A 25,347-nucleotide genomic window follows, 5' to 3' on the forward strand; every position below is an offset into this window, starting at 1 on the left:
ATTAAGCAAATAAACATATCAATTTCCTACTTGAAATAACTTTTTGTCATTCTAAATACATTAATAAAATCATGGCAGCACACAGCTGGTTTGTTCACTGGAACTTGTTTCTTATGACAATATTTTAGATTTCTTTTTCCAGTTGAAAGAATAAGAAAGAAAGAGGCCTGTTTACCTTTTCCATAAAGCTTCTTTTTGTATTATGAAAATTTGTTCCCTGATTGCAAGTAATTTAGATAATTGGCCTCAGAGACACATTCCTCTTGGTGGAAAGAAGGCTGTGGGGTTTCTGTGCAGTGATTCCACAACAAGCCAGTGAAGGGGAGAGTAAAGCAAGTATGGGCAGAGTCCCTGTGGGTAGCTCTGCATCAAGTGGAGAAGGTGGTGGAGGAAGTGGGAAGTTGTGAGTCTTCTCCTTGCCTGTTATTATCAGGACACGTAGGCCAGTGCTCTCTTCCATGGAGGAAGTGTACACCTTATTGATGTAAATGACAGGAAACGAACACAGCGGGCTGACTGCTGGCGTCCCACGCTCTCTATGTACCCCTTCTCATTTAGTAAGACCCTATCCCTGGTCCCCATGCCACCTGCCTCATATCTCCCCTCCTGTCATTATCACATAGCTGCTGCAAGGTCTTCATCTCATTCTCACTCTTGCTAGCTCTCCCAGGTCTCACCCTCCTTTCCCTGCAATATTTACTCATTCTTACTTCACCCCGAGATCGGTCTAGAGAAGGCCACTTCTGAAATGGGTTCCCCTGGCAAGGTTTTAAAAAACGAGAGCCCTGGACAAGTTCTGACTTGATACTGGAACTGGATGTGTCTTGTGTCCCCCTTCATCCTAAAATATGACCATAGGCTCTATCCTCAGTTCTGTTGTGGTAACTTTTAGTCTCCTGCCTGTGCTCTGAGGCCCATTCTCTTCTGCCTCTTCTGAAACTCAGACCTTGCTTCATTGTCGTGCCAATATTTCCTTTCCTGCCAATATTTCTGACTCCTTCCCTATAGCTAGTAAATAAGCTTCAGATTCTCCCATCTGAAAAGATCCTTTAACCCTCTCTTAGTTCATGTCCTTCTTGCTACTATCCTTTCTCTATCTTTTTATAATAAAATTATTCCATAGGCCAGTCTCTGCGGTCTCTGCCTCTTTGTCACACACACACACACACACACACACACACACACACATTTTCCTTTCTTCCCTCTCAACTTCCTCAGTTCCCTTTACTTGGGAAAACCTCTGACGTCAGGCTACTGCCTCTGATATGCCACTGAACCTCTGCTGGAAGAAGGACCAACAATACCTTAATTGCCACATCCTTATTGCTGTCCTCTTATTTTCTCTTTTGCATCAAACTTGCCACTCCTTTCTTTGGTTTTGAGAGTCCTCTTTCTCCTTGTTCCCCTCCCAATCACCTTAGCATTCTTTCTCATTTGCTTCTGGGGTTTCACTTTCTCTGTTGACTCCTTAAATATTTTTTTTTTAATTTTTAATTTTTTATAAACATATATTTTTATCCCCAGGGGTACAGGTCTGTGAATCACCAGGTTTACACACTTCACAGCACTCACCAAAGCACATACCCTCCCCAATGTCCATAATCCCACCCCCTTCTCCCAAACCCTCTCCCCCCAGCAACCCTCGGTTTGTTTTGTGAGATTAAGAGTCACTTATGGTTTGTCTCCCTCCCAATCCCATCTTGTTTCATTGATTCTTCTCCTACCCACTTAAGCCCCCATGTTGCATCACCACTTCCTCATATCAGGGAGATCATATGATAGTTGTCTTTCTCTGCTTGACTTATTTCACTAAGCATGATACGCTCTAGTTCCATCCATGTTGTCGCAAATGGCAAGATTTCATTTCTTTTGATGGCTGCATAGTATTCCATTGTGTATATATACCACATCTTCTTGATATTGATGGACATCTAGGTTCTTTCCATAGTTTGACTATTGTGGACATTGCTGCTATAAACATTCGGGTGCACGTGCCCCTTTGGATCACTACACTTGTATCTTTAGGGTAAATACCCAATAGTGCAATTGCTGGGTCATAGGGCAGTTCTATTTTCAACATTTTGAGGAACCTCCATGCTGTTTTCCAGAGTGGCTGCACCAGCTTGCATTCCCACCAACAGTGTAGGAGGGTTCCCCTTTCTCTGCATCCTCGCCAGCATCTGTCATTTCCTGACTTATTGATTTTAGCCATTCTGACTGGTGTGAGGTGATATCTCATTGTGGTTTTGATTTGTATTTCCCTGATGCCGAGTGATATGGAGCACTTTTTCATGTGTCTGTTGGCCATCTGGATGTCTTCTTTGCAGAAATGTCTGTTCATGTCCTCTGCCCATTTCTTGATTGGATTATTTGTTCTTTGGGTGTTGAGTTTGCTAAGTTCTTTATAGATTCTGGACACTAGTCCTTTATCTGATATGTCGTTTGCAAATATCTTCTCCCATTCTGTCAGTTGTCTTTTGATTTTGTTAACTGTTTCCTTTGCTGTGCAAAAGCTTTTGATCTTGATGAAATCCCAATAGTTCATTTTTGCCCTTGCTTCCCTTGCCTTTGGCATTGTTCCTAGGAAGATGTTGCTGGGGCTGAGGTTGAAGAGGTTGCTGCCTCTGTTCTCCTCAAGGATTTTGATCGATTCCTTTCGCACATTGAGGTCCTTCATCCATTTTGAGTCTATTTTTGTGTGTGGTGTAAGGAAATGGTCCAATTTCATTTTTCTGCATGTGGCTGTCCCAATTTTCCCAGCACCATTTATTGAAGAGGCTGTCTTTTTTCCATTGGACATTCTTTCCTGCTTTGTCGAAGATTAGTTGACTGTAGAGTTGAGGGTCTATTTCTGGGCTCTCTATTCTGTTCCATTGATCTATGTGTCTGTTTTTGTGCCAGTACCATACTGTCTTCATGATGACAGCTCTGTAATAGAGCTTGAAGTCCGGAATTGTGATGCCACCAACGTTGGCTTTCTTTTTCAATATCCCTTTGGCTATTCGAGGTCTTTTCTGGTTCCATATAAATTTTAGAATTATTTGTTCCATTTCTTTGAAAAAGATGGATGGTACTTTGATAGGAATTGCATTAAATGTGTAGATTGCTTTAGGTAGCATAGACATTTTCACAATATTTATTCTTCCAATCCAGGAGCATGGAACATTTTTCCATTTCTTTGTGTCTTCCTCAATTTCTTTCATGAGTACTTTATAGTTTTCTGAGTATAGATTCTGTGCCTCTTTGGTTAGGTTTATTCCTAGGTATCTTATGGTTTAGGACTCCTTAAATATTAAACTCTTTACTTAGTTCTAAGATTGGCCCTTAACCTTCTTGTCTTCCTGATGTTAACAACTCTCCAGTCTGTCTCCCCAGTCCAGACTTTTCTCCTGGACTTCAGATTCACATTTTTGATCATGCAGATCTTATTCTGGGTGTTTCGCAGGCATTCTACATGAAATATGTTCACAAAGCAACTTTGATTGCCGTCCGCAGGGGCAGAGTCCCACCAGGCACCTGGCAAGAAACCTGGAACACGTCTGTAGTTCTAGTGTTACATTATCTTCCACACTTGTTGGTAATGTCGTCTTTGGTCTGTTTTTATCATCTCTCTATCCATGCCATCAACTCTTTTCTCCTCATCCATCCTCTACTATCTGAGACTGAGGTCTGATCATTTCTTGTCTATGTGAATAATATGGTCTCAAAACTCTTGTCTTATTTTACTTTTCTACAAGCTTTCCTGTTTATTCATTTCTTGTTGATAGCATCATTTCATTTCATTTATTTTTTACTCTTAAAAATAACATCATTGAATTATTCCTCCTATATATAATTCCATTTTGGCCGAATTACCTTTAAAAAACCTGTGTGTAATACAATGGCATATATTTTAACTAGGTATTAAGCCTCCATGACAGTACATTAGGAAAAATAACAAAAACGTTTGAGTACATCTGTATTTTCTCCTAATATCTTGTTCGAGTAAAATTCTATGAGTTGTCCAGTCATACTATACTCATTCTTAAAGGAAATATCCTATTCGCATTTGTTCATGTACTCTTGCGGGGATAAATTTCAAGTCTGTGTTTGTGTGTCTTCAGTCTGATCCTCCTCCCCCTTCTCTTCTCTCCAGAGGCAGTGACTGTGGTGTGTGTTCTGCCATTCAGGTTTGGGGCTGCTTAGATCCCACCTTTAGAGATAGAAGTCATGTTAGGGTCTAGTTTATTTTAAAACCTAAAGGAATAGAATAATTAATCCAAATTCCCCTCTTACAAGCCAATCTCAGGAAATAAACTGAGGGTTGCTGGAGGGGAGGTTGGGAAAGGTATGGGGTGGCTGGGGGATGGACATTGGGAAGGGTATATGCTACGGTGAGTGCTGTGAAGTGTGTAAGACTGATGAATCACAGGGGCATCTGGGTGGCTCAGTGGTTAAGCCTCTGCCTTCAGCTCAGGTCATGATCTCAGGGTCCTGGGATCGCGCCCCGCATCAGGCTCTCTGCTCAGCGGAGAACCTGCTTCCTCCTTTCTCTCTCTCTCTCTCTGCCTACTTGTGATCTTTCTCAAATAAATAAACAAAATCTTCTTAAAGAGAAAAAAAAAAGACTGATGAATCACAGACCTGTACCCCTGAAACAAATAATACATTATATGTTAATAAAAATTATTTAAAAAGTAATAATAAGTAAATGACACAAACATACTGTGTAACTACTAAAAAAAACAAAACAAAACAAAATTGAAAAGACAAAGTCCCCTCTTTCCTTCTCTCTCCCTCTAGCCCTTTCTGAATTTATCGAGTGGCTACTACTTGCTGGTCTATGCTATAAAGATTTTTAGAAAGAAGACAGAAAGGATGGAAAAAGGGGTAGAAAAAAAGGAAAGAGATGAAAATGGAAAATGTGACACGGTTTAACTTTGTTTATCAGGGAGGTGATAGTTAACATGTGTGAAACTGGAAATGATAGACAAATAGTGTCAGAGTAAAGGCTAACTTCTCTATGATTGGGGGCCAAACAGAGCCTTAGGACGTGCTGTGCACTAACTGGAAGAAGAACGTAAGTACTGACTGGTTACAGGGCAAAGTCTTGCCCTGGGGGGATGGTTGACTTTGAGGGCCTGAGGCAGAATAAAGAGGAAGGAATGAAAGGTCATCACCTGGGATGCCGGGAAGTTGTTCATGTGTGTAGGAGACAGATTGTGGATGGCCTTTGTACCACCATTGAAGAACTTCTCACCTATCAAACTAGTAACTATCTCTCTTTGCATTCAAAATAGCTAATAAATGGTGGTCCTTTAAGAAAAGTCACTTAACTGGTGAGAGTGGAAATTGTAAGAGTTTTCTGGAGAAGACCATGTCTTCAGAAGCCTCGAATATGTGTGTCCCTTAATCCAACCATCAGCCCAGTAGATTCCAACAGGAAAAAAAGAGCAAAGAAATTGAATGTTTAAAAAGAGTGTTGTTGTTATATATTTAAATATAGTTATGTAATTACATGGTACTTTATGGTCACAGCAGAATATATGGAACCATAATGTAGTAAATTAAAAAAAAAAATTAAAAACCTGAACACTACAGGGTATTTTTCATTTAAAAAAATGCACATAGGAAACAAATTGAGGTAAAATGGATAAAGTTGAAAATCAACAATGATTATTTCTGGGAGATGGGATCCCTTGTGATTTTTATTTTCTTCTTGTTGCTTGTCCAAATTTTCTAAATTCCCTTCAATGAATGTTTTTGTAATAAGAAAATTATAAAAATGGCAAATCATGGTAATTATACCTTTGTTTAAATAATCTGAGATCTCATGTAACCAAAAGATAAAACTGTTCTCCTTTATGAAAAAAAAAAATATTTTTACTTTTGCTAAAACCTGAGGTAGCAGTAGTAGTCAAAATTCTCAAATGCCGTGATCTCCGAAAGCAAACACACACTCCTAAACTCACAAGAAGTCAAGAATAGCTTATGAGGCCTTAAGGCTTGAACAAGGCAATTTTTTTTTTAAGATTTTATTTATTTATTTGACAGAGATCACAAGTGAGCAGAGAGGCAGGCAGAGACTGGACGGGGGGGTAGGAGGTGGTGGGGGGTGGGCAGCAGGCTCCCTTCTGAGCAGGGAGCCAATGAGGGGCTTAATCCCAGGACCCTGGGATCATGACCTGAGCCGAAGGCAGAGGCTTTAACCCACTGAACCACTCAGGGGCCCCAAGGTAGTGGTTTTAAGGCCAAGGTAATTCCTTAAAGGAACCAGCTGTCTGGTACACTTCCTCAAAGGAATCTTCTCACCTGACAGGGTACCTAAATTGGAGCCTCATTGTTGGCTTTTTTATGTTTGATAAACTATTCCTTAGTCAAGCTTTTAACTTATTTTTTTTTTAACAAAATATGTGCAAGCAAATGAAACACCACCACCACCACCAACAACAACAACAAAACCACCTGTATTTCTTTCTTGAAACAGGCGTTTCTCAAATTTCACTGATAGCTTACCAATGATTTGGGGCAAGTTCTTCAATCATTTGGAGCTTTAGATTTCCCTATAGGAAATGAAGTACTCACAAAACTTTCCTTTAGCCTTCAACTTCTTTTGTTTAGTGATGATTACAAAAGCTCACAATCAAAATGATATACATACACACAAGGCCATTCTCAAAGAAAGAAGAATGCCAAGTGGTCCACAGTTTTACCTCCATTTGTCCCAAAAGTTGAGTTTTGGGGCTAGTGAAAAGTCACGACTATATTTGAACTGAGTGCCTTTTCTATCAGGCTGATGACCAGACTAGTACCAACAGAAATGCTTACTCTTATTTACCTGGTAGTACTTTAATCATTGTAAAAATCGGCACACATGAGTGACAGAATTAATTAGCTCTTCCTCACGCATGCATGCATGTGTGCATGTGTGTGTGTGTGTGTGTAGAGAATCAAAAGCACAGTAGCTTAGCAGATCCCAGAAATAATCATTGTTGATATTCAAGGTAGTTTTACCTCAATTTGTTTCCTATGTTGGGTCCCCCAAAATTGGGTACCCCAATAATGGATCCGTGATTAAAGGAGCAAGACTCATACAAAGCGAAGGTCAAGCAAAGCTTTATTTCGCACCAAGCATCAGGAATCAGACCAACCGTCAAACAGACCTGTCAGGGCTGCCCCTCCAGAGAGGACAACCCCTCCCCTGCTTTCCAGACTAACTTTTGTAGAGCAAAGGCCATGTGGTTGGGCCTGGCCATACACAGGTGGCCAATGAGATTGTAACACACACAGGAAGCTCCACAGTGATGCTAGGTGACCAACTGAATTACAATTTACCCTAGTAGACATTTGAACCAGCCTATCACACCTTGGTTAAGATTGGCGCCAAAAGAGTCCCAAAGGGCAGGGGCCCATACTCCTTGGTAGCTAGGAGACAGTATGTGCCCCCACTGATTGAATACCTCCACCTGGCCCGACCCACCCTTGTACTTGGACTTTGTTACCTGGGACTGGTTTCCTGGACTTGCTTTAAGTTCCCCTGGGGGGTGGGGGGTGGGCAAGGTCAATTTAAGCTTTACAGCAAAATGGCAGTTCAACCGGGGTGGGGCTGCTCTGGCTGAATAGACCCTTACATTTTCCCCCTTTTCTTTGAAGATTAGTCAAATCTTTGACTTTTCAGCCAGTTCTACGTCCCTTTTTTAACAGCTGCCAGACTGTTTTAATGATTCCAGAGTGGTTTACCCAGAAACAGCATTTCTCTCCTAGGGCTACACAGAGCACTCCCTTTTTAGAAATAGTATGTCAAGCCCTAATTGTCTATATTTCCCACCGATACTTTAACAATAGAAGCAACAATGAACTCAATGAACTCATTGTTTCCGAGTCTTAGCTTTAGTCCATGATCGGCGGGGTCCATCAGCAGCGGCATCAACCTCTGGGGGGCGTCCTCATCTTTGGCTCGTTTGACGTGACCCTCGTGAATCCAGGCCCCAATGCCTTCTACTTTCATCGTCATGGGGGTGGTCGGGATGACAGCAAACAGTCCCTTCCAACGAGGCTCCAAGTTTCCCACTTGGCAGCAGCGCATCCAAACCAAGTCCCTGGGTTGGCAAGGATATGGCTCCTTCCAAGACAGACTGCAACGCCTTGTTTAAGCAGGGTGTACATCGCGCCCCTTGGCCATCTGTAGTAGCGCCTTAGTGAATGCAGTCAGCTTTGTTTTTCCGCAGAGGTCCTGTGTGGCAGGGCTGTCATCCAGAGTCCCTGCTCAGGAGAAACCACGGCAGCCCCCGCATACCTCTTTCCATCGACCATGTAGCTACTCCCATCTCTGAACAGAGTCATTTCCGCATCCGGGAGGGGAGTGTCTCTGAGATCCGGCCTTATTCCTGTGACTTGGGTTAGGGCCTTCCTGCAGTCGCGTGGGTGATCAGCCAGCACCTCTGGTAGCAACGTGGCTGGATTTAGCACCGCTGGGGGCCAGAAGATCACTTTTGGTTCGTTGAGGAGGAGGGCCTGATGCCCTGTCACTCGGGCATTTGTTATCCACTAGTCTGGTGGAGTCCGGAGAAGGCCCTCAATAGCATGGGTGGTGGTCGAGGTGAGATTTTGACCCAGAATCAATTTGTTGCATCCTTGACCAGGAGGGCCATGGCAGCAATTATGCGGAGGCAAGGGGGGAACCCAGCTGCTACTGGATCTAGTTCTTGCTAAGATAGGCTACTGGCCTTTGCCAAGGCCCCAGAGTCTGAGTCAAAACTCCTTCAGTCAGCCCTGCCTTTCCATCCACATACAAGTGGAAGGGCTTGGTAACATTTGGGATGGCCAATGCTGGGGCATGCAGTAAAGCTGTTTGTAATTCCCGAAATGCTCCTTCTGCCTCAGCTGTCCACACTCTACCATAGTGAGTCCTCCCTTAGCCAGTTCGTAGAGAGGTTACAGTAGCTTACCGTCCCAAGAAACTCCCTCTTGGAGATCAAAGCCTAAGTAAGTGGCGTGGCTCTGACAAAGCTGTGCTTTCATTGCTGACACCTGATACCCTTTTCCTGCAGTCTGTAAGAGAGCTTTCGTCCCCTGCAAGCATGACCCATAGTCCTCAGCGGCTCTTTCCACTATTCCCACTAACTCAGTCAGATTTTTCCTTTCAAATCCTTCAGTTCATCTAGTCCCATGTTACTAATTTTGGTTTAGTCTGAATGCAGCTTTTACTTCTGGAAATTCTTACCCATTTCAGTTCCCAGGATTTTAACATATCAAAAACCTGTATTTGTCCCCAACGTCTCTCACCCATTTGACTTTCCTTTGGGGCGGTTACCCAAAGGTAACACAAGGTTTATCCTCGGTTTAACAGTACTGAATAACTTAGTATATGAAGGAAAAGCCTTGAGTCAAAGAGACCTCATTTACAATTCTGGGCAGGCAAAGAGAAAACCATTTACAGATCAACTAACCTAAGAAAACTTTGCCCCTTTAAACAGAGAGAAAGCCAGCCTTTCTATACCAGTGTCTTTCCTCTTTTTTCTTCCTAAGACAGTGAGTTTTCTGGGTTTCCCTCCCATCGTAAATGAATGTAACAGACAAAGGGAGCAGGATCTTTCAGATGCTGTCCTGCTCACGTCCCTCACGGGAACTTAGGAGCGTCTTAGCTAAGGTCTGTCCGTATAAACCCCGGACCAGGCTACTCCGTGGAGTAGATGACCGTTATGCCATATGACGCCCTGTGAGACTCAGGATACAGCCCACTCAGAGTCCGTAGCTGAAGGGGTGGAGCCACACAGACACATTCACACAGCCAGGCACTCTTCAGATTCAAACAGGTTGGACACCCTCCCCTCTGGGTATCCCTGGCTAATGGGAGGTGATCAGTCTTCCCTTCCATTCTTTACGAATGGATCTAGCTCAAACAGTGGCCCTGGGGCTGTTACAACAGAATTCGGTTAAGCACAAAAGAGGTTTACCTACAGATTTCAAAAGCACAAACCTAGTTCCAGCGGCTGAGCTTGAGCATTTTATCCCATTTGATTTTAAGTTTCGGGTTAGCAAAGACTTTGAAAGCTACTTTAACAATTACCCATTAAAACTTTGAGACAGACAATTAACCATCAGTTTAGTCATCTCTTTGCTAACAGATTTCAACAAATAACATGAGCTTATTTGACGTAAGAAAAACTCTGAAGTTTTACATTTACTACTATTAACTCAAAAGACATGTTTATCCTAGTTAACCCAACAAACTTAACTTAGTTCACATACTGATTTATGTTCCACCTGGGCCCACTCCATTTCGAATGTTTACCTGAGACCCAGGTGGAAAGATCCAGAGTGGGGGGGGTGTTAGGTCCAGGGGATGCTCTTCTTGTTTCCCGACAGTGAAGATCAGAACAAAGTGCCACCAGGAGGCAGAGAAAAGGTGCCCAAGAGAGGAGCAGATGCCATGTTTTCCCTCCAGCAAGAGGGAGGGGCTAGGCAGTCCACTTCAGGCCAGAGAGGACAAGGAATGTCCTCAAAACAAAGGTAGTTTCGGCAGCTGCTTGGGAATATTCCTTAAAGTCTCTGTCTCGAGTTAAACTAACCCCAGTTGGCTCCAGTTATAGCCCTTAACACATGAAATGAGTGAGGGAGAAGCCCCACATCTATTAGGAGGAACAGAGAGACAAAGCCAGAGCTCCCTTACTCTGCTTGCCCCATTCCTTCAAAAACAACAAACAGCACAGCAGACAACGAAGAGACAAGACAAAGACAACCGCAGGCCCAGCATTTCTTACCCAGAACCTGCCACCTGTGGGGACTTTTTGATCTTCTGGCCATCCAGGGAGACTCGAACCCCTGGTGACTGTTAGGGGGGACGTGAACCCCCTGACTGCCTAGGTGACCGCCTAGGGGGACTCGAATACCCTGACTGTCTAGGGGGACTTGAACCCCCTGGCAATCTACCAGTGGAGGGAAAGGGCCCTTACTCTCTATTTGCCCCATTCCTTCAAATACAACAAACAACAGACAACAAAAAGACAAGACAAAGACAACCGCAAACCCAGCAGCCCCCATCCAGAGCCTGCCGCGGGTGGGGGTTTTTCTGGCCCCTACAGGGGTTATCCGGCCCCCTACAGACGCTCGCCAGGATGAGCCACAGGTGCTCGCTGAGATGAGCCACAGACCAGAACCAGACCCAGTGGCTCTCACCCGCTGGTGGGGGTTTCCCGGCCCTCTACAGATGGGGGTTATCCGCCCCCTACAGACCCAGATGACCACCTATGGGGGACTTGGACCCCTAGATTATCTACCAGAAGAGTGATGGGGTGTCCCTTCATCCACTCCAGCCCTGGGGAGCATGGCTGCGTCCAGCTTCTCCCCGGTGAGCCCTACCTGGAGCTCTGCAACCAGACAAACAGATTCAGAACCAGAAATTCTGATGCTGGCTCAGTTCTCGTCGTTTAATCCCGGACGAGCCCCCAATGTTGGGTCCCCCAAAATTGGGTACCCCAATAATGGGTCCATGATTAAAGGAGCAAGACTCATACAAAGCGAAGGTCAAGCAAAGCTTTATTTCACGCCAAGGATCAGGAATCAGACCGACCGTCAAACAGACCTGTCGGGGCTGCCCCTCCAGAGAGGATGACCCCTCCCTGCTTTCCAGACTAAATTTTGTAGAACAAAGGCCATGTGGTTGGGCCTGGCCATACACAGGTGGCCAATGAGATTGTAACACACGCAGGAAGCTCCACAGTGATGCTAGGTGACCAACTGAATTACAATTTACCCTAGTAGACATTTGAACCAGCCTATCACACCTTGGTTAAGATTGGCGCCAAAAGACTCCCAAAGGGCAGGGGCCCATACTCCTTGGTAGCTAGGAGACAGTATGTGCCCCCACTGATTGAATACCTCCACCTGGCCCAACCCATCCTTATATTTGGACTTTGTTACGTGGGCCTGGTTTCCAGAACTTGCTTTTAAATAAGTTTCCCTGGGGGGGCGGGAGCCAGGAGTGGGCAAGGTCAATTTAAGCTTTACAGCAAAATGGCAGTTCAACCGGGGTGGCGCTGCTCTGGCTGAATAGGACCTTGCACCTATGTGCATTTTTTTAGATGAAAAATATGCTGTAGTGTTGGGGTTTTTATTTTTTTAATTTAATATATTATGGTTCCATATATTTTACTGTGACCATAAAATACCATGGTGACAGCTGGCTCTGGTCACAGGATAGGATGATAGGAACTACAGGCAAGAAGGCATCAAAAATGACTTTAAATAGTTCACAGATTTGCCTATTTAAATAATTAAACAAAAAGGAAAAAAAAAAGGGTCTTGAAAGGATAAATGACCATCCTGTGCCAAGAACAAGATAAACGATTGATTCCATTCCCTGTTGCTGGAGGCCAAGGGAAAAAAGTAAAAGAACTTAATTGGTCCCATAAAAGATTGACCTTGCCCCTGGCAATGGTAGATAAGAATAACTGACATGACTTTTTCTTTTTTTTGAAGCAAAATACCGTTTTTTCCTTGTCTCATTACATATCATAAATTTTGATAAAACATGGGAACTTGAGTCCAGAAAACTTGTTTTTGAAATTATATCCCTTTGTTCCTTAGCTAACACACATTTCTAGAACTTCTTAGTAGCCAAGCATCCTGCACCATTGACATTTGCTGGAGTCCAGATAGTAAAATGAGATGAAAAGTGATTGCTACTGTTTTTATTTCAGCTGTCTCTGCCGCCCCCATTCCCAGTCTCAAAATCAACTGAGAGTTGATTTTGTAGATATTTTGGAATATATTGTTAATTTCTCTAGTGTTAATAAATGGAGAAGGAAAGGCTATTTTTTAAAAAAGGTCAAAAATCTAGTGGCTATTTCCCCTTCCTCATGCCAGTAACTATGAAAAAAATGAAGATTAACTACTCCTGAGCTCATACCTTTCATACCCTGCATGCGGATCTCTCTGGAAGGCCCAGCACAAAAGCATCAGTGCCTGGCAGTAGGAGGGTCCATAACTTAGGTACTCGGCATTGCATGACATAGAAGAGGAGCGTTATTTCCTGAGCTTTGATTGAAATAATATTGCAGATTTTGGGAGAAGAAGCAATGCTGAATTTTTCCTTAAATGTTCCCCAAAGCAAACTAGCTTTCCTGACTTGATATCACCAGAAACAAAAATGTGATTTTTTTTTTTCCCACTTAGGTCAGTGTCTCTGGAGCCCAGGACAAAGAGAATGAGTCTCCAGAGCCTATCTGGGCTGACAGCCAGACCACCAGTCCTTCACCTGAGGCCACTACCACCGAGGGGCCATTGCTTGGTCTCCCTGAGAATAGGGCAGAGGGTCTGGAAACCAGAATTCCAAGCCCCATCTTGGACTTCCAGCCAGAAAAGCTGGTGCACAAAGGTAAGAGACACCTGCCAATCAGCTGCTGTGTCTACGATGTCAAGGCCCAGAAAGGGCAGGCTTTTAAATCTCGTTCAGAAAGAACATGTTTGACTCTAAAGAGGGAGGACAAAAGACACTTTTCATTTTATTGTATGTCAAATTATAACACTGGTTATAGGACAAATTTGGTCAGTAAACAATTTTAAAGTTCTTATAATGTTTATTGTTTTTTAAAATGTAAATGCCTTTATGGAGCACCTGGGGGGCTCAGTGGGTTAGGCTGCTGCCTTCAGCTCAGGTCATGATCTCAGGGTCCTGGGATTGAGCCCTGCATTGGGCTCTCTGCTCAGCAGGGAGACTGCTTCCCCCTCTCTCTCTCTGCCTGCCTCTCTGCCTGCTTGTGATCTCTCTCTGTCAAATAAATAAATAAAATCTTTTAAAAAAATGTAAATTCCTTTAGAGAGGCTTGTATTCTCATTTTCCCACAGTCTACCACTCCCTGTTGTCTTACATGTAGCCTTGACACATGCAAACATTTGAATTTTTTGACCCCTAGATTGTAGAAGAGAAAAAAGCTAGACTCTAGATTTCCCCTCCTCAACATATCTTCTATAAAGTTACTATCTATATAAATTAATCATTATATACAGAGTTTCTGAAGGACATGCCAGAGAGACAAGGTCCTTGCCCAAAAGAAGCTCAGAGATTAGCTTGACAAGTTATACAATATACATTATTTAGTTATTATTTTTAAGAGTGGAGATAGTGAAAGTCTACTGCTTTCCATTTGGTCTAAGGAGTCTTCAGAGGAGAAGTGGACTTAAAGGTTAGTTTTAGAAAATAAAGGACTTGAGATATGCTCCCCGTCTGGGGAAGTGATTCTGGGAGATGGAGAGAGGACTTGTTTTGTTTGAGAAATGAAGCTTGCAGCACATAAACTGTCTCACAGAACACAAGTCTCAGGCAGCAAATTACTATTTGGTTTTTGTGGCTTTTTTCACCTTGGAATCACTTCTTTAGGTAAGAAGAATACTAAAGCACAAGGAGTACCACGAAATAAAAATGGATTTAATGAATGGCTTCATTATTGTAGTTCTCCATTTTGTTATTTTTCTTTACAGTGGAAGTATTTCTTAGATTTATTCATAAATAGACATTAAAAGCTCATGTTTTTATTGTCTTGTAGGAACAGCTCTTTTTAAAGAATTTTTTTTTTTTTTAAATTTAGAGAGAGTGGGGAGAGTGACAGAGGAAAAGGGAGAGAGAGAATCTGAAGCAGGTTCCCTGCTGAGCATAGAGCCCAACACGGGGCTTCATCCACACCCTGAGAACATGACCTGAGCTGAAATCAAGAGTTGGACCCTTAACTGAATGAGTCACTCAGGCACCCCAAGAACTCCTCTTTTAAAAAGAGGATTGCAATATAAAGAGAGCCTTTCGTTTTATTTATTTATATTTTGGTAACATAAAAGGGTTTTCCTTTTTTAGTAGGTACAATTACATGTGATCACAGTGGCACTTCCTATGTACATACTGGGAATGAATGTGTACTGAAGGCTAGGATCATCTTTATTCCAAATGTTTATCTGGTTTGAAATCAAGTCCAAAGTAAATGAAGAAATTCTATTTTTCTCTTGTCGACCAATTCCTGCAAGAGTATTAGCTAATGAAGGCTCACCATGCTATGCTTCCAGGGAGATAAACACTTTTAATAAGGTTTCATGAAGATCAAAAACCTTTATGTTTTCAAAGGAGCACTTAATGGTGACGTGGCAGGTAGTAGAGGAAGTATTTTAGGTAGCAGGGAATCTGTTTTAACTTGGAACCACATTTTCTTAGTTGGCGCATTAGGGTACATGGGGAATAAACTTCATGAAACTCTCACTTTTCATCTTTTCAGGGAAAGAGAAACCTATAATAACACACTATCATTTTCTCACTCTAGATCCTAGATGCTTGGAAGCCCTGAAGCCAGGAAACTGTGGCGAATACGTGGTTCGGTGGTATTATGACAAACAGGTCAACTCCTGTGCCCGCTTTTGGTTCAGTGGCTGTAATGGCTCAGGAAACAGATTCAACAGTGAACACGAATGTCAAGAAATCTGCGTTCAAGGATGAGTAAGTGAACCAACCCCTAATGAGTCAGGGTTGCATCTCCATCAGCAAACCTAGAAAGAACCTCTATAATTTCAACATATTCACCCAATACAAATAAAATACCACATTTGAGGGCGCCTGAGCAGCTCAGTGAGTTAAGCCGCTGTCTTCGGCTCAGGTCATGATCTCAGGGTCCTGGGATTGAGTCCCACATTGGGCTCTCTGCTCAGCAGGGAGCCTGCTTTCCTCTCTCTCTCTCTCTCTCTGACTGCCTCTCTACCTACTTGTGATCTCTCTTTGTCAAATAAACAAATAAACAAACAAACAAACACCACATTTGAGTCTATACTGTGTACTTATAACTTATAAGCATAGTTGCATCCTTATAAATACCCTAGGATATAGGTAGTAATTACTGTTATCGGCAAAGAAACTGAGGCTCTGAGAAGTTCAGGGACTCCTAAACAGTTACCTGCCTAACAAGGGACATAACAGGGGGATTTGAATCAGGGATGTGTAACCTTAATGCACGAGGTCTAGCTACAACACAGCCTGTGATGTGATTCTGACAGCCATTAATTCTTATTCAATACATTATGTTGGATTAAATTCTTGTCCTGTCCCAACCTCCTCATCCCTGCCAACCTCCCTGAGGCCCACCCCCTTAGAGCCATGCCTATAGCAAAGCAGATGGTAGGGAAGCATTTGAGTTTGGGAATTAGAAGGGATGGGAACATGTCTGTGCATAGCAGGTGGTGAGATAAGACAGACATCCTACTTGGAGGAATCCCAGCAAGATGGTGACTCTGGGAGATGAGAGGCACTGGAATAGGAGTGAGGTGCTGAGGGTAGTTAGATTTTTGCCCTGCTATCTGTGAAAGGCTTAGAGAAACCAATCTGAACGAAAATTACTTAACTCAAATTTATTAACAATTATTACTCCCCATTCCTCCAACATGTTTGGTAACAAAGGCTTTGTTGTGTGTTTAAACTCCCTATGTAAAACAAAACTTGTAATTTAAATATAGGAATTCTTTCCACAAGGCACTTGATAGCCAGGCACTTCTTGAAGCCTACATCCACTCTTAAACAGGGTATTTTTTTTTTAATATTTTATTTATTTATTTGACAGAGAGAGAGAGATCACAAGTAGGCAGAGAGGGAGGCAGAGAGAAAGGGGGGAGCAGGCTCCCTGCAGAGCAGTGAGCCCGATGTGGAGCTCAATCCCAGGACCCTGAGATCATGGCCTGAGCTGAAGGCAGAGTCTTAACCCACTGAGCCACCCAGGTGCCCTAAACAGGGTATTTTAAAGACAAGACTTCCACTGGAAAATGAGCCACCATATTGAAATACAATCCAACAGAGTAACAGAGAATTGGCTCTGTCACTTTATAACAATTTGGGGACATCCAGCCAGGAAAGATCATTAGCTCTGAGCTGTGCTGAGATAGCATTTGTGTATATGTCATCTTCAACACACTTTTTTCTTCTTTCAGGCCTATGACCCTCATTCAAGTTTGACAGTACAAAACAGGGCACTCAAGGAAGAGGGAGCTGGAAGAACAGACATCTGAACAAACCAATTTTGTGTGGCTTAATTAAGATTTTATTAGATAATATTTGGTACCACAAAAGAATATATGCAATATACTTGTAAGTTACCAAAATGATAATAAAATTAAACATCAGTGAACATACCGCAGCGACAGTGAACCAAACACAATCAATTCTGTTGAAGTTTCCTGTGTGGACCTTTCCAATCCCAACCCCCCTGTTTACTGCCAGGGATAACCCTTCTTGAATTTTGTGTTTACCATTTCACTTTGCTATTGGGTTTTTGTATGTAATTTTACATGGGAAATCACATATATCTCTATGTTTCTCTCCATAATACATAATCTTGTTTATTTTAGACCTTTATAAAAATGGGGTCATATTCTAGTCTTCTGCAACTTGCTATTATCATTCAGTGTTATCATTAATCCATGTGTTCTACCATATCTAATGTATTCCTAGATAACTTACATCATTTAGCTTTTTTTGAACTTTAGAAAATTTGTTTCATGAAATTCTTTGCAATTTGGTGTGTTATTACATTATAATTCACACATGTCCATTTATTTTCAAAGTTGTATCATATTCATGTAACTATATCACAACATATTTAGCCATTGCCTTGTCTATGATTAAATTGTTTCTATTTAATTTTCTCCCCCTGGTCCATCAGTGTTTCTATGAATGCTCTTAGATAGTTTTGGGTGCATGTGTACTAGTGTTTGTCCAGAATATATACCCTAAGGTGGAATTGTTGGGTTGCAGGACATATAAACATTTAAAACTAGTATATTATACCAATTTTTTTTCCCAGACTGTTTAAACCAGTTCATTACAAAGTCCTAACAGTTGTATATAAGAGTTTCCGTTATTTGATATTCTTGTTAACACTTAGTATTGTCAGACTTCTTCATTTTGCTAATAGTGGGTATAAAATGGTATTTTATTTTAAACTGACTTTCTCTGGAGGCATCTTAGCATATTTGTTTACTATCTATACTAAGCCTTCTGTGAAGTATCTATTAGTATTTAGAGATTTTTCTTTTCTTTTTTTTTTTTAAGATTTTATTTATTTATTTATTTAGTAAAGATTTTATTTATTTATTTGACAGACAGAGACCACAAGTAAGCAGAGAGGCAGGCAGAGAGAGAGGAGGAAGCAGGCTCCCTGCTGAGCAGAGAGCCCGATGTGGGGCTCGATCCCAGGACGCTGGGACCATGACCGGAGCCGAAGGCAGAGGCTTTAACCCACTGAGCCACCCATGCGCCCCTAAGATTTTATTTATTTATTTCACAGAGAGATCACATGTAGGTAGAGAGGCAGGCAGAGAAAGAGGGGGAAGTAGGCTCCTTGCTGAGCAGAGAGCCCAATGTGGGGCTCGATCCCAGGATCCTGAGATCATGACCTGAGCCGAAGGCAGAGGCTTAACACACTAAGTCACCCAGGCACCCCTGGAGAAGATTTTTCTATTGGATTGTTTGTATTTTTCTTTTTGAATTTCTAGCATTCCTTATAGATTTCTGAAATTGAATTCCTTGTTCATTATTTGTGTCCTCCTATCTTTGGGGTTGGTCTTTTAATCTTACCTTTCTTTTTCTTAAATGAGCAGAAGTTCTCAATTTTAATGCAGTCAAATTTACTCATCTTTTCTCTTGGGGTTAGCACACTTTTTTTTTCTTATTTATGCTGCTCAGCCTCTTAAGCCCCTTTCTTGGGTAGGAAACTCCTCTAGGACAGAAGAAACCCTTCTGTGTACTGGGTTTATGTCTCTGGATTTCCATCTGCATGCATGATAATTCCTTATGATCCTATTAGCACTGTGGTTATTTTAGGTGGTGGTTTTTCCTTCATCTTTTTTAAGTTATCCTCAGCATGAAAGTGGCTCTGAGCCATCCTGAGCTACATGGATGGCCATTAACATATTTATTTGTTGTAGGATGGAGGGTTTCGGGTATATTCTTATTTCCTAGAAGCTCAGCAGTGCATTAAAAGGCATGTATTAGGGCGCCTGGGTGGCTCAGTGGGTTAAGCCTCTGCCTTCAGCTCAGGTCATGATCTCAGGGTCCTAGGATCGAGCCCCACATGGGGCTCTCTGCTCAGCGGGGAGCCTACTTACCCCTCTTAATCTCTGCCTGCCTCTCTGCCTACTTGTGATTTCTCTCTGTCAAATAAATAGATAAAATAAAATAAAAGGCAGGTATTAGTCACTATATGGGTATTGTAAAGTAGAAAGACCCTTTAGAATGTCCAGCCTGCTCTTTTGTCAGAAGCAGAAGTATTTACATTCCTTCTCCAAGTGCTTCACAACTTCGCCCAGTTAGAAAATTGATACGCAAACATGTTATAATGTTGACTCGGGTGTTTATCCCATTGTCTGAAATGTCTTTCTCCCCTTTCATGACTGACTGACTCCTATCACTACAAGGACAATTGGCAGGTCTCCTTTGCACTCCTTGCTCATCTTTATCAGTTGGGCTATGCGCAGCACTGAGTGCCCAAAGCCCTTGACTTACACCTCCATTCTGACCTTCCTCCTGATTGCAGTCTGATCTGCCTTGCACTTAGAGCACCTGCATTAATTTTCTTTTGCTGCTCTTACAGATTACCACAAATGGGGTCACATAATCACAAATGTATTATCCTATAGTTCTACAGGTTAGAAGCCCAATGGGCTAAAATCATGGTATCAGTGAGTTTCTTCTGGAGGATCTAGGGAAGAATCTGTTTCCTTATTTTTTCCAGTTTCTAGAGGCTACCCAGAATCCTTGGCTGGTGGCCCCTTCCTCTGTTTTCAAAGCCAACAACAGCAGGTTGAATTCTTCTCATGCTGCTATCTCTCTGGATCTCTGAGTACAGCTGGGAAAGTTCTCTGCTTTAAGGACTCATGTGATTAGAATGGGTCCACCTGGATGTCCCAAATACTTTCCCCTTCTCAAGGTCCTTAACCTTAACCACATTTACAAAGTCCCTTTCATCATGTAAAGCAATAGTCACAGGTTCTGGGGATCAGGGAAAAGACATGGTTGGGGTCATTATTCCATGGACCATAACACCTATATCCTTTACTGATTTTCTGAGCTTAAGAGCAATGCAGGCTTTGTTTATCTCTGTGTCCCTAGTTCCTGGTACATAGGAAGAACTCAATACATTTGAAAAAATATTAGAATTCACTTTATAAAAGTCATTACAGAAATAATTAACTGCTAGGGAGAAAAGGGATCAAAAAATACCAAAGGAGAATTAGACGGGTGTCTGGGTGTCTCAGTTGGGTAAATGTCCCGACTCTTGATTTCAGCTCAGGTCAGGATCTCAGGGTCATCAGATCAAACTCTGAGTCAGGTTCCATACCTTAAGATTCTCTCTCCCTCTCCCTCTGCCCCCGAACCACTGGGCACATGCTCTCTCTCTCTCTTAAAAAAAAAAAAAAAAAAGAATAGGGACGTGCTAGTTTGCCAGTTTTCACCTCTCTCCATCATCCCAGGCTCAAGGACATGCTCAAAATTAGAGGACAGAATGATGAAAGAGCCATGGAAATAGGCAAACTACTAAAAACAGCTAGAATGAAAAAGGACATATTGACTATTTTAAAATAATAACACAACCATTCTGAAAGGCTCCACAAGGTCAGAGTAAGAGTTACTAGGACAGAAGCCACAGAAGACACCCAGGTCAAGTTGCATCATTGGGAGTCAGAGTTATCTAAAGAATGGGCTGCCTTGGAAGGAAATAATTGTCCTATGTTCAGCCACTACTGCTCAGGCACTTAGGGTAATTGTCTAAAGTATATAAGCAATTGAGGAGACACAGAACTAGAAGACTCTAAGGATCCTTGACAATTTTAAGAGCCTGATTAAAGCAGGATTTCAATTTTCCTAAATTTCAGAGTCTGATGAGACTTTAGTTTAAATGAATTTTTCAAAGATATTAATTTATATAAAATGAGAAAAAATAATGAATGCTTCTAGAAATCAAATCAGTCCCACATTAAAAAAAAACACACAAATGCCATAAATATGTGAGTGAAATGATCTGGGACTATTCTTATTTTGATGATCACATATACACACAATATTCTGAAACATCTTATTTTAGTGGCATTTTGCAAAAAGGTACAGGAGGGGGGAAAATCTTGCACACCAAGAGCATTAATCCACCTTTTCATTACTATTCCCAACAAGACATTGAATTATAGTTTTGCAGAGAAAAGAGGCATAAATAGTTTAACATCTAAAAATCCCAAGTCAGATAGTAGACTTTCTCCTAAAATTGGCATAATCTAGATGTCCCCTCACTTCTCAGCTAGAACTGCTGAGCAGAATCACCTGTGGGTGCCCAGCCTCCTCCTCAATATAGCCAAGCATCTTGGGGTACCTGGGTGGCTCAGTCATTAAGCACTCCACTCGCAGTTTCAGCTTGGGTCATGATCTCAGGGTCCTGAGATCCAGCCCCTCTCTGAGCCTCCCATTTGCTCCTTTTCTTCTGCCCCTCTTCTCATCTCTCAATAAATAAATAAAATCTTTAAATAAAGCTGGGCATCTCTTCATGTTTCTTGGCCATCTTCTTTGAATTACCAATCTCTATCATTTTCCTATTTTTATTCTTTTTGACTTATTACAGCTGTGAAAATTCTCTTACAGGCTGCATATAGGCTACATACACAGGTGAATCTTTTTCTCTCATTGTATTATTGACTTTTTGTTTAGGATAAACACTGAGACTAAAATTGCCAGTCATCAAAAACATGATTAGGACATTTCTTGCAGTTAACAAAGCTAAGGTTTCAGATGAATGAGAATGACAGAAATGATCTAACATATTTCAACATTTTGGTAGGGTTTTTTTTAATTGTTAAAATTCTTGAACAGCATAGTTCTTAATAAAATACTAAAAATTTCTTAATGTCTTAATTTAAAATGAAGGCTTTTTAAGATACACATATATAGCCTCTGAACTTTTCATTTGAGAATGGAGAAACAGAATGTCCTATATTATCTCCATCCCTACTGGCTTCCTAACTAGCTTAAAATGAGAACGTGAATCATCATTTTTTCCCCAGAATTCTCAGATCCTTAAATTCAGCCTCTTAGATCCTTTGCTAGACAACACTCTCTCTGTCTTTACCCTTTGTTTTTCTAATCATGGGAGGAGGTCCTGAATCTCAAAGTGGATGAGAGAGTGATACTTTTCTCTCATTGACATATCATGTTTCTCTAATTCTCATTTTTATTTATTTGGGAGGGAGCAGAGAGAGAGAGAGCATCCTAAGCCACCCAGGCACCCCTAGCACATCCCCATTCTAAATATTCTATCGCTGTGGAATATGACAAACCTAAGATGACTATCATGTCAAGAGGAAACATGGGAAAATGTCCTTCTACCTTGGAAGCAAAAAGAAGCAAGAATTACCTTGTAGGAATTTTAAATAGCAAATAGGACTTTAGATTGGAAAGAGAAAAATTAAAGACTTTTCCCCCTTTTTCTCTCTGCAATAGACCAAACAGAGGCTATTATTTTCACCATCCTTCAGATTTGCCCTTAAACTCCATACTCACAGTTTCTTGACATCATTTTTAAGAACTGAAAGAATTTTCCAGTTATTTGCTCCTTAGCATATTAGTTGGTGCTACCTTAAATTTATCATTCGGCTGTTTTTCCTCTCCTGCATTTTAATGAAGAATGCTATGGTTTTATCAGTATCTGCAGCTTGGTTGGAATTTTTCTCAAATTGATTCTACTCTGAATAATTTGTTGCTCAAAGTTATTTTCAGTTGTTTAAAACACATCTCTGATGGGGGAAAAAAAATAAAACCCAACAACCACTGCCTTTATGTGATTGTCTCATCTCTAGTCTTCCAAGAAATAAGTATTGGAATTTGTATAGATTTTTTCTGTGGTATATGACATACTTGACTATTAAAAAAATAGTGACAAATGCAGCAAAATGAACTACAATTGTGCCTATTCCAATGTTAGAATGATACTCAAATTGGTTCCCATATAGAAAGTTAGAAGCCAAGTCTATTAAATTTCCTTCTGGGGACCCTCCACCTTCACCACAAACCAGGAGTCCCTCTACTCCGTGTCTCTGTGAATGTTGCAATCACATTGCCAGTGACCTTGTCTGGCCTCTGAGAAACATCCCAGATCTTTCCTCTCCCTTATCCCCAGATCCAGTTGGCCGTGCATGTAGCGCCATCTTCCTCCTTGCTCTCTCCACCATGAGTCTGTCGTTGCTTCCACGCTGGCCAACCTCCTATCCCTCATCTCCGGTCTTTGCCCACCCAGTGCTGTGGAGTCCCAGGGAGTCTGACCCACTCATTCTCCTCCTTCAAATGCCTTAGCGGCTCTCCATCTTTCTTCAAGACACACAGCAAACATCTCAGCCTAGTATTCGAGGGCCCTCCAGACATTTCTGTTGTTTACATTTCTAGCTTATTTCCCTCTAGGTCCTTATACATGTTCTTCAGTTCAGCTACACTCAAACATAGGCTTCACTTTGAGAACACCATCTATTTCCCTATGGAGTTTCCCCTTCTTCACTGCCTCCCTGACTGCCTCCCTCTCCAGCTTCTTCACGTAGCATTATGGAATTCATCCCATATCAGTAGATAAAGAGCTAATTTATTTTCAAGAACTTCACAGCTTCTCATTTTATTTAATCAATCCATCTTTGCTGAGCCTTTAAACATTCCCAATCTCTTATTATTATGACCCAAACCTCATTGAATATCCTTGTATACAGTAGTAGTTTTTGTGTAAATATATCTATAGAATAGATTGACAGAGCAAAATTGTAAGGAAAATTATAAGGACAAAGAGAATGTACTTTTGGGAAGTATGTCAAAGTGCCCTCCTTCAAGACTGTGCCAATTTATATTCCTCTGACATTTGAGTGTGCCTGCTTTTTCATCTCCTTGCCATCATCAAGTGCTAGCCATTATTTGATTTTTACTCATCTGATGGCTAAAACTGGAACCTCACTTTTGTTTTATTTATTTGACAGGCAGAGATCACAAGTAGGCAGAGAGGCAGGCAGAGAGAGAGAGGAGGAAGCAGGCTCCCTGCTGAGCTGAGAGCCCAATGCAGAGCTTGATCCCAGGACCCTGAGATCATGACCTGAGCGGAAGGCACAGGCTTTAACCCACTGAGCCACCCGCACGCCACACCTCACTTTTGTTTTAATCTGTATTTCTCTTTCATTTTGCGGGGAATGTTGCTCCCAAGTGCAGCATCCCATACCCACAAGAATATGTATAGAGAACAATAGCAAAGAAAAGCAAAATTCAACATCACTTTCTATACTTTGAGACAAGTGCTAGGGCTGAGTTCTCTGCCAAGAATGGCTGGACCATGAGGTATCAATTGGTCCTAGGTTAGTTTGTCCTAAACAGTTTGTAACCAAATGCCATCTAGCATCTAGCATATGTTTTTTTTAATGCTTTGGGGAAGAAAGCAGAGAAAGACATTCATTCATTCATTCATTCACCTCAACAGCTACTTACTATGTACCAGGAACCATCTCTCCATTTATGAAGCTTATTTTCCAGGGGAAGAGAGAGAAAAGAGTCACATAAATACTAAATTGAACCTAATATGTGAAATACTATGATGTGCTCAGTACAAGTGCTATGACACTTGGTAATTACAGTAAGAGAGAGTAAGTCTTCAATGCTATGGAAGATTATAATTGTTCACAACTATTTGTTCTTTCTTTATCAATGCCATGCTTCCTGTGGGTAGGTCTACTTTCCCATACATTTAACTTTGGGCTTCAGTATTGACTTGCTTTGGTCTACAGAATGTGTACAGATGTGAGGTAGGCCAGGACTGAGCAAAAGTTTTAAATGTGTTGCATGCTTTGGCCTTGGATCTCTTGCTCTGGACATTCACCAAGGAAATATCATGCCTTCACCTTGGGTTCTGGAATAACAAGTTGCATAGAGCTGAAATGAGACCAGACAACCCAACTGGACCAAGCAAAGCTAGCTGAGCCCAGCAGAGCTGGAGTCAACTGCAGCCCTCGTGTCATGTAAGCAAAAAAGAAATGTTTGCTGTCATCAGCTATTTAGATTTTGGACTGTTACAACTGTAACAGTGGACAAATACAAATTCTTATTCCCAGGCTTGTCCTCGTGTGTATGTGTATGGAAGGCTGTAGCTTCTGACCTGGCTGACCTGAGTGAGAAGAGTGAATCTATAGGAGATGTCAGGGTCTCTTTCCTTGTAGGAAGAGGTTCTGACATCTCTAGGATTGCAGCTTCTTGGAAGAAGAAAGAAAAAGAGAGGGACAATTTTGCTTCCAACCAAGACGAAGTAACAGTTTTATCCTTATTTACAGATTTATTCGTATTCCTCC

At 41.7% G+C, this 25,347-nt stretch overlaps 1 protein-coding gene across 1 annotated transcript in view; it reads left to right on the forward strand.

The window, feature by feature from the left end:
• Positions 1–17,641, forward strand: part of COL28A1 (collagen type XXVIII alpha 1 chain) — a 160,732-nt gene extending 143,091 nt beyond the window's left edge. The window contains exons 34-36 of the mRNA XM_082693358.1: positions 13,156–13,357; positions 15,285–15,457; positions 16,933–17,641. Coding sequence (XP_082549484.1) covers positions 13,156–13,357; positions 15,285–15,457 — 375 coding nt within the window. The 3' untranslated portion in view covers positions 16,933–17,641. The remainder of the gene's footprint in view (positions 1–13,155; positions 13,358–15,284; positions 15,458–16,932) is intronic.
• The last annotated feature ends 7,706 nt before the right edge of the window (positions 17,642–25,347 follow it).

Source organism: Mustela nivalis (genome assembly GCF_964662115.1).
Source record: "Mustela nivalis genome assembly, chromosome: 12".
NCBI lineage: Eukaryota > Metazoa > Chordata > Mammalia > Carnivora > Mustelidae > Mustela > Mustela nivalis.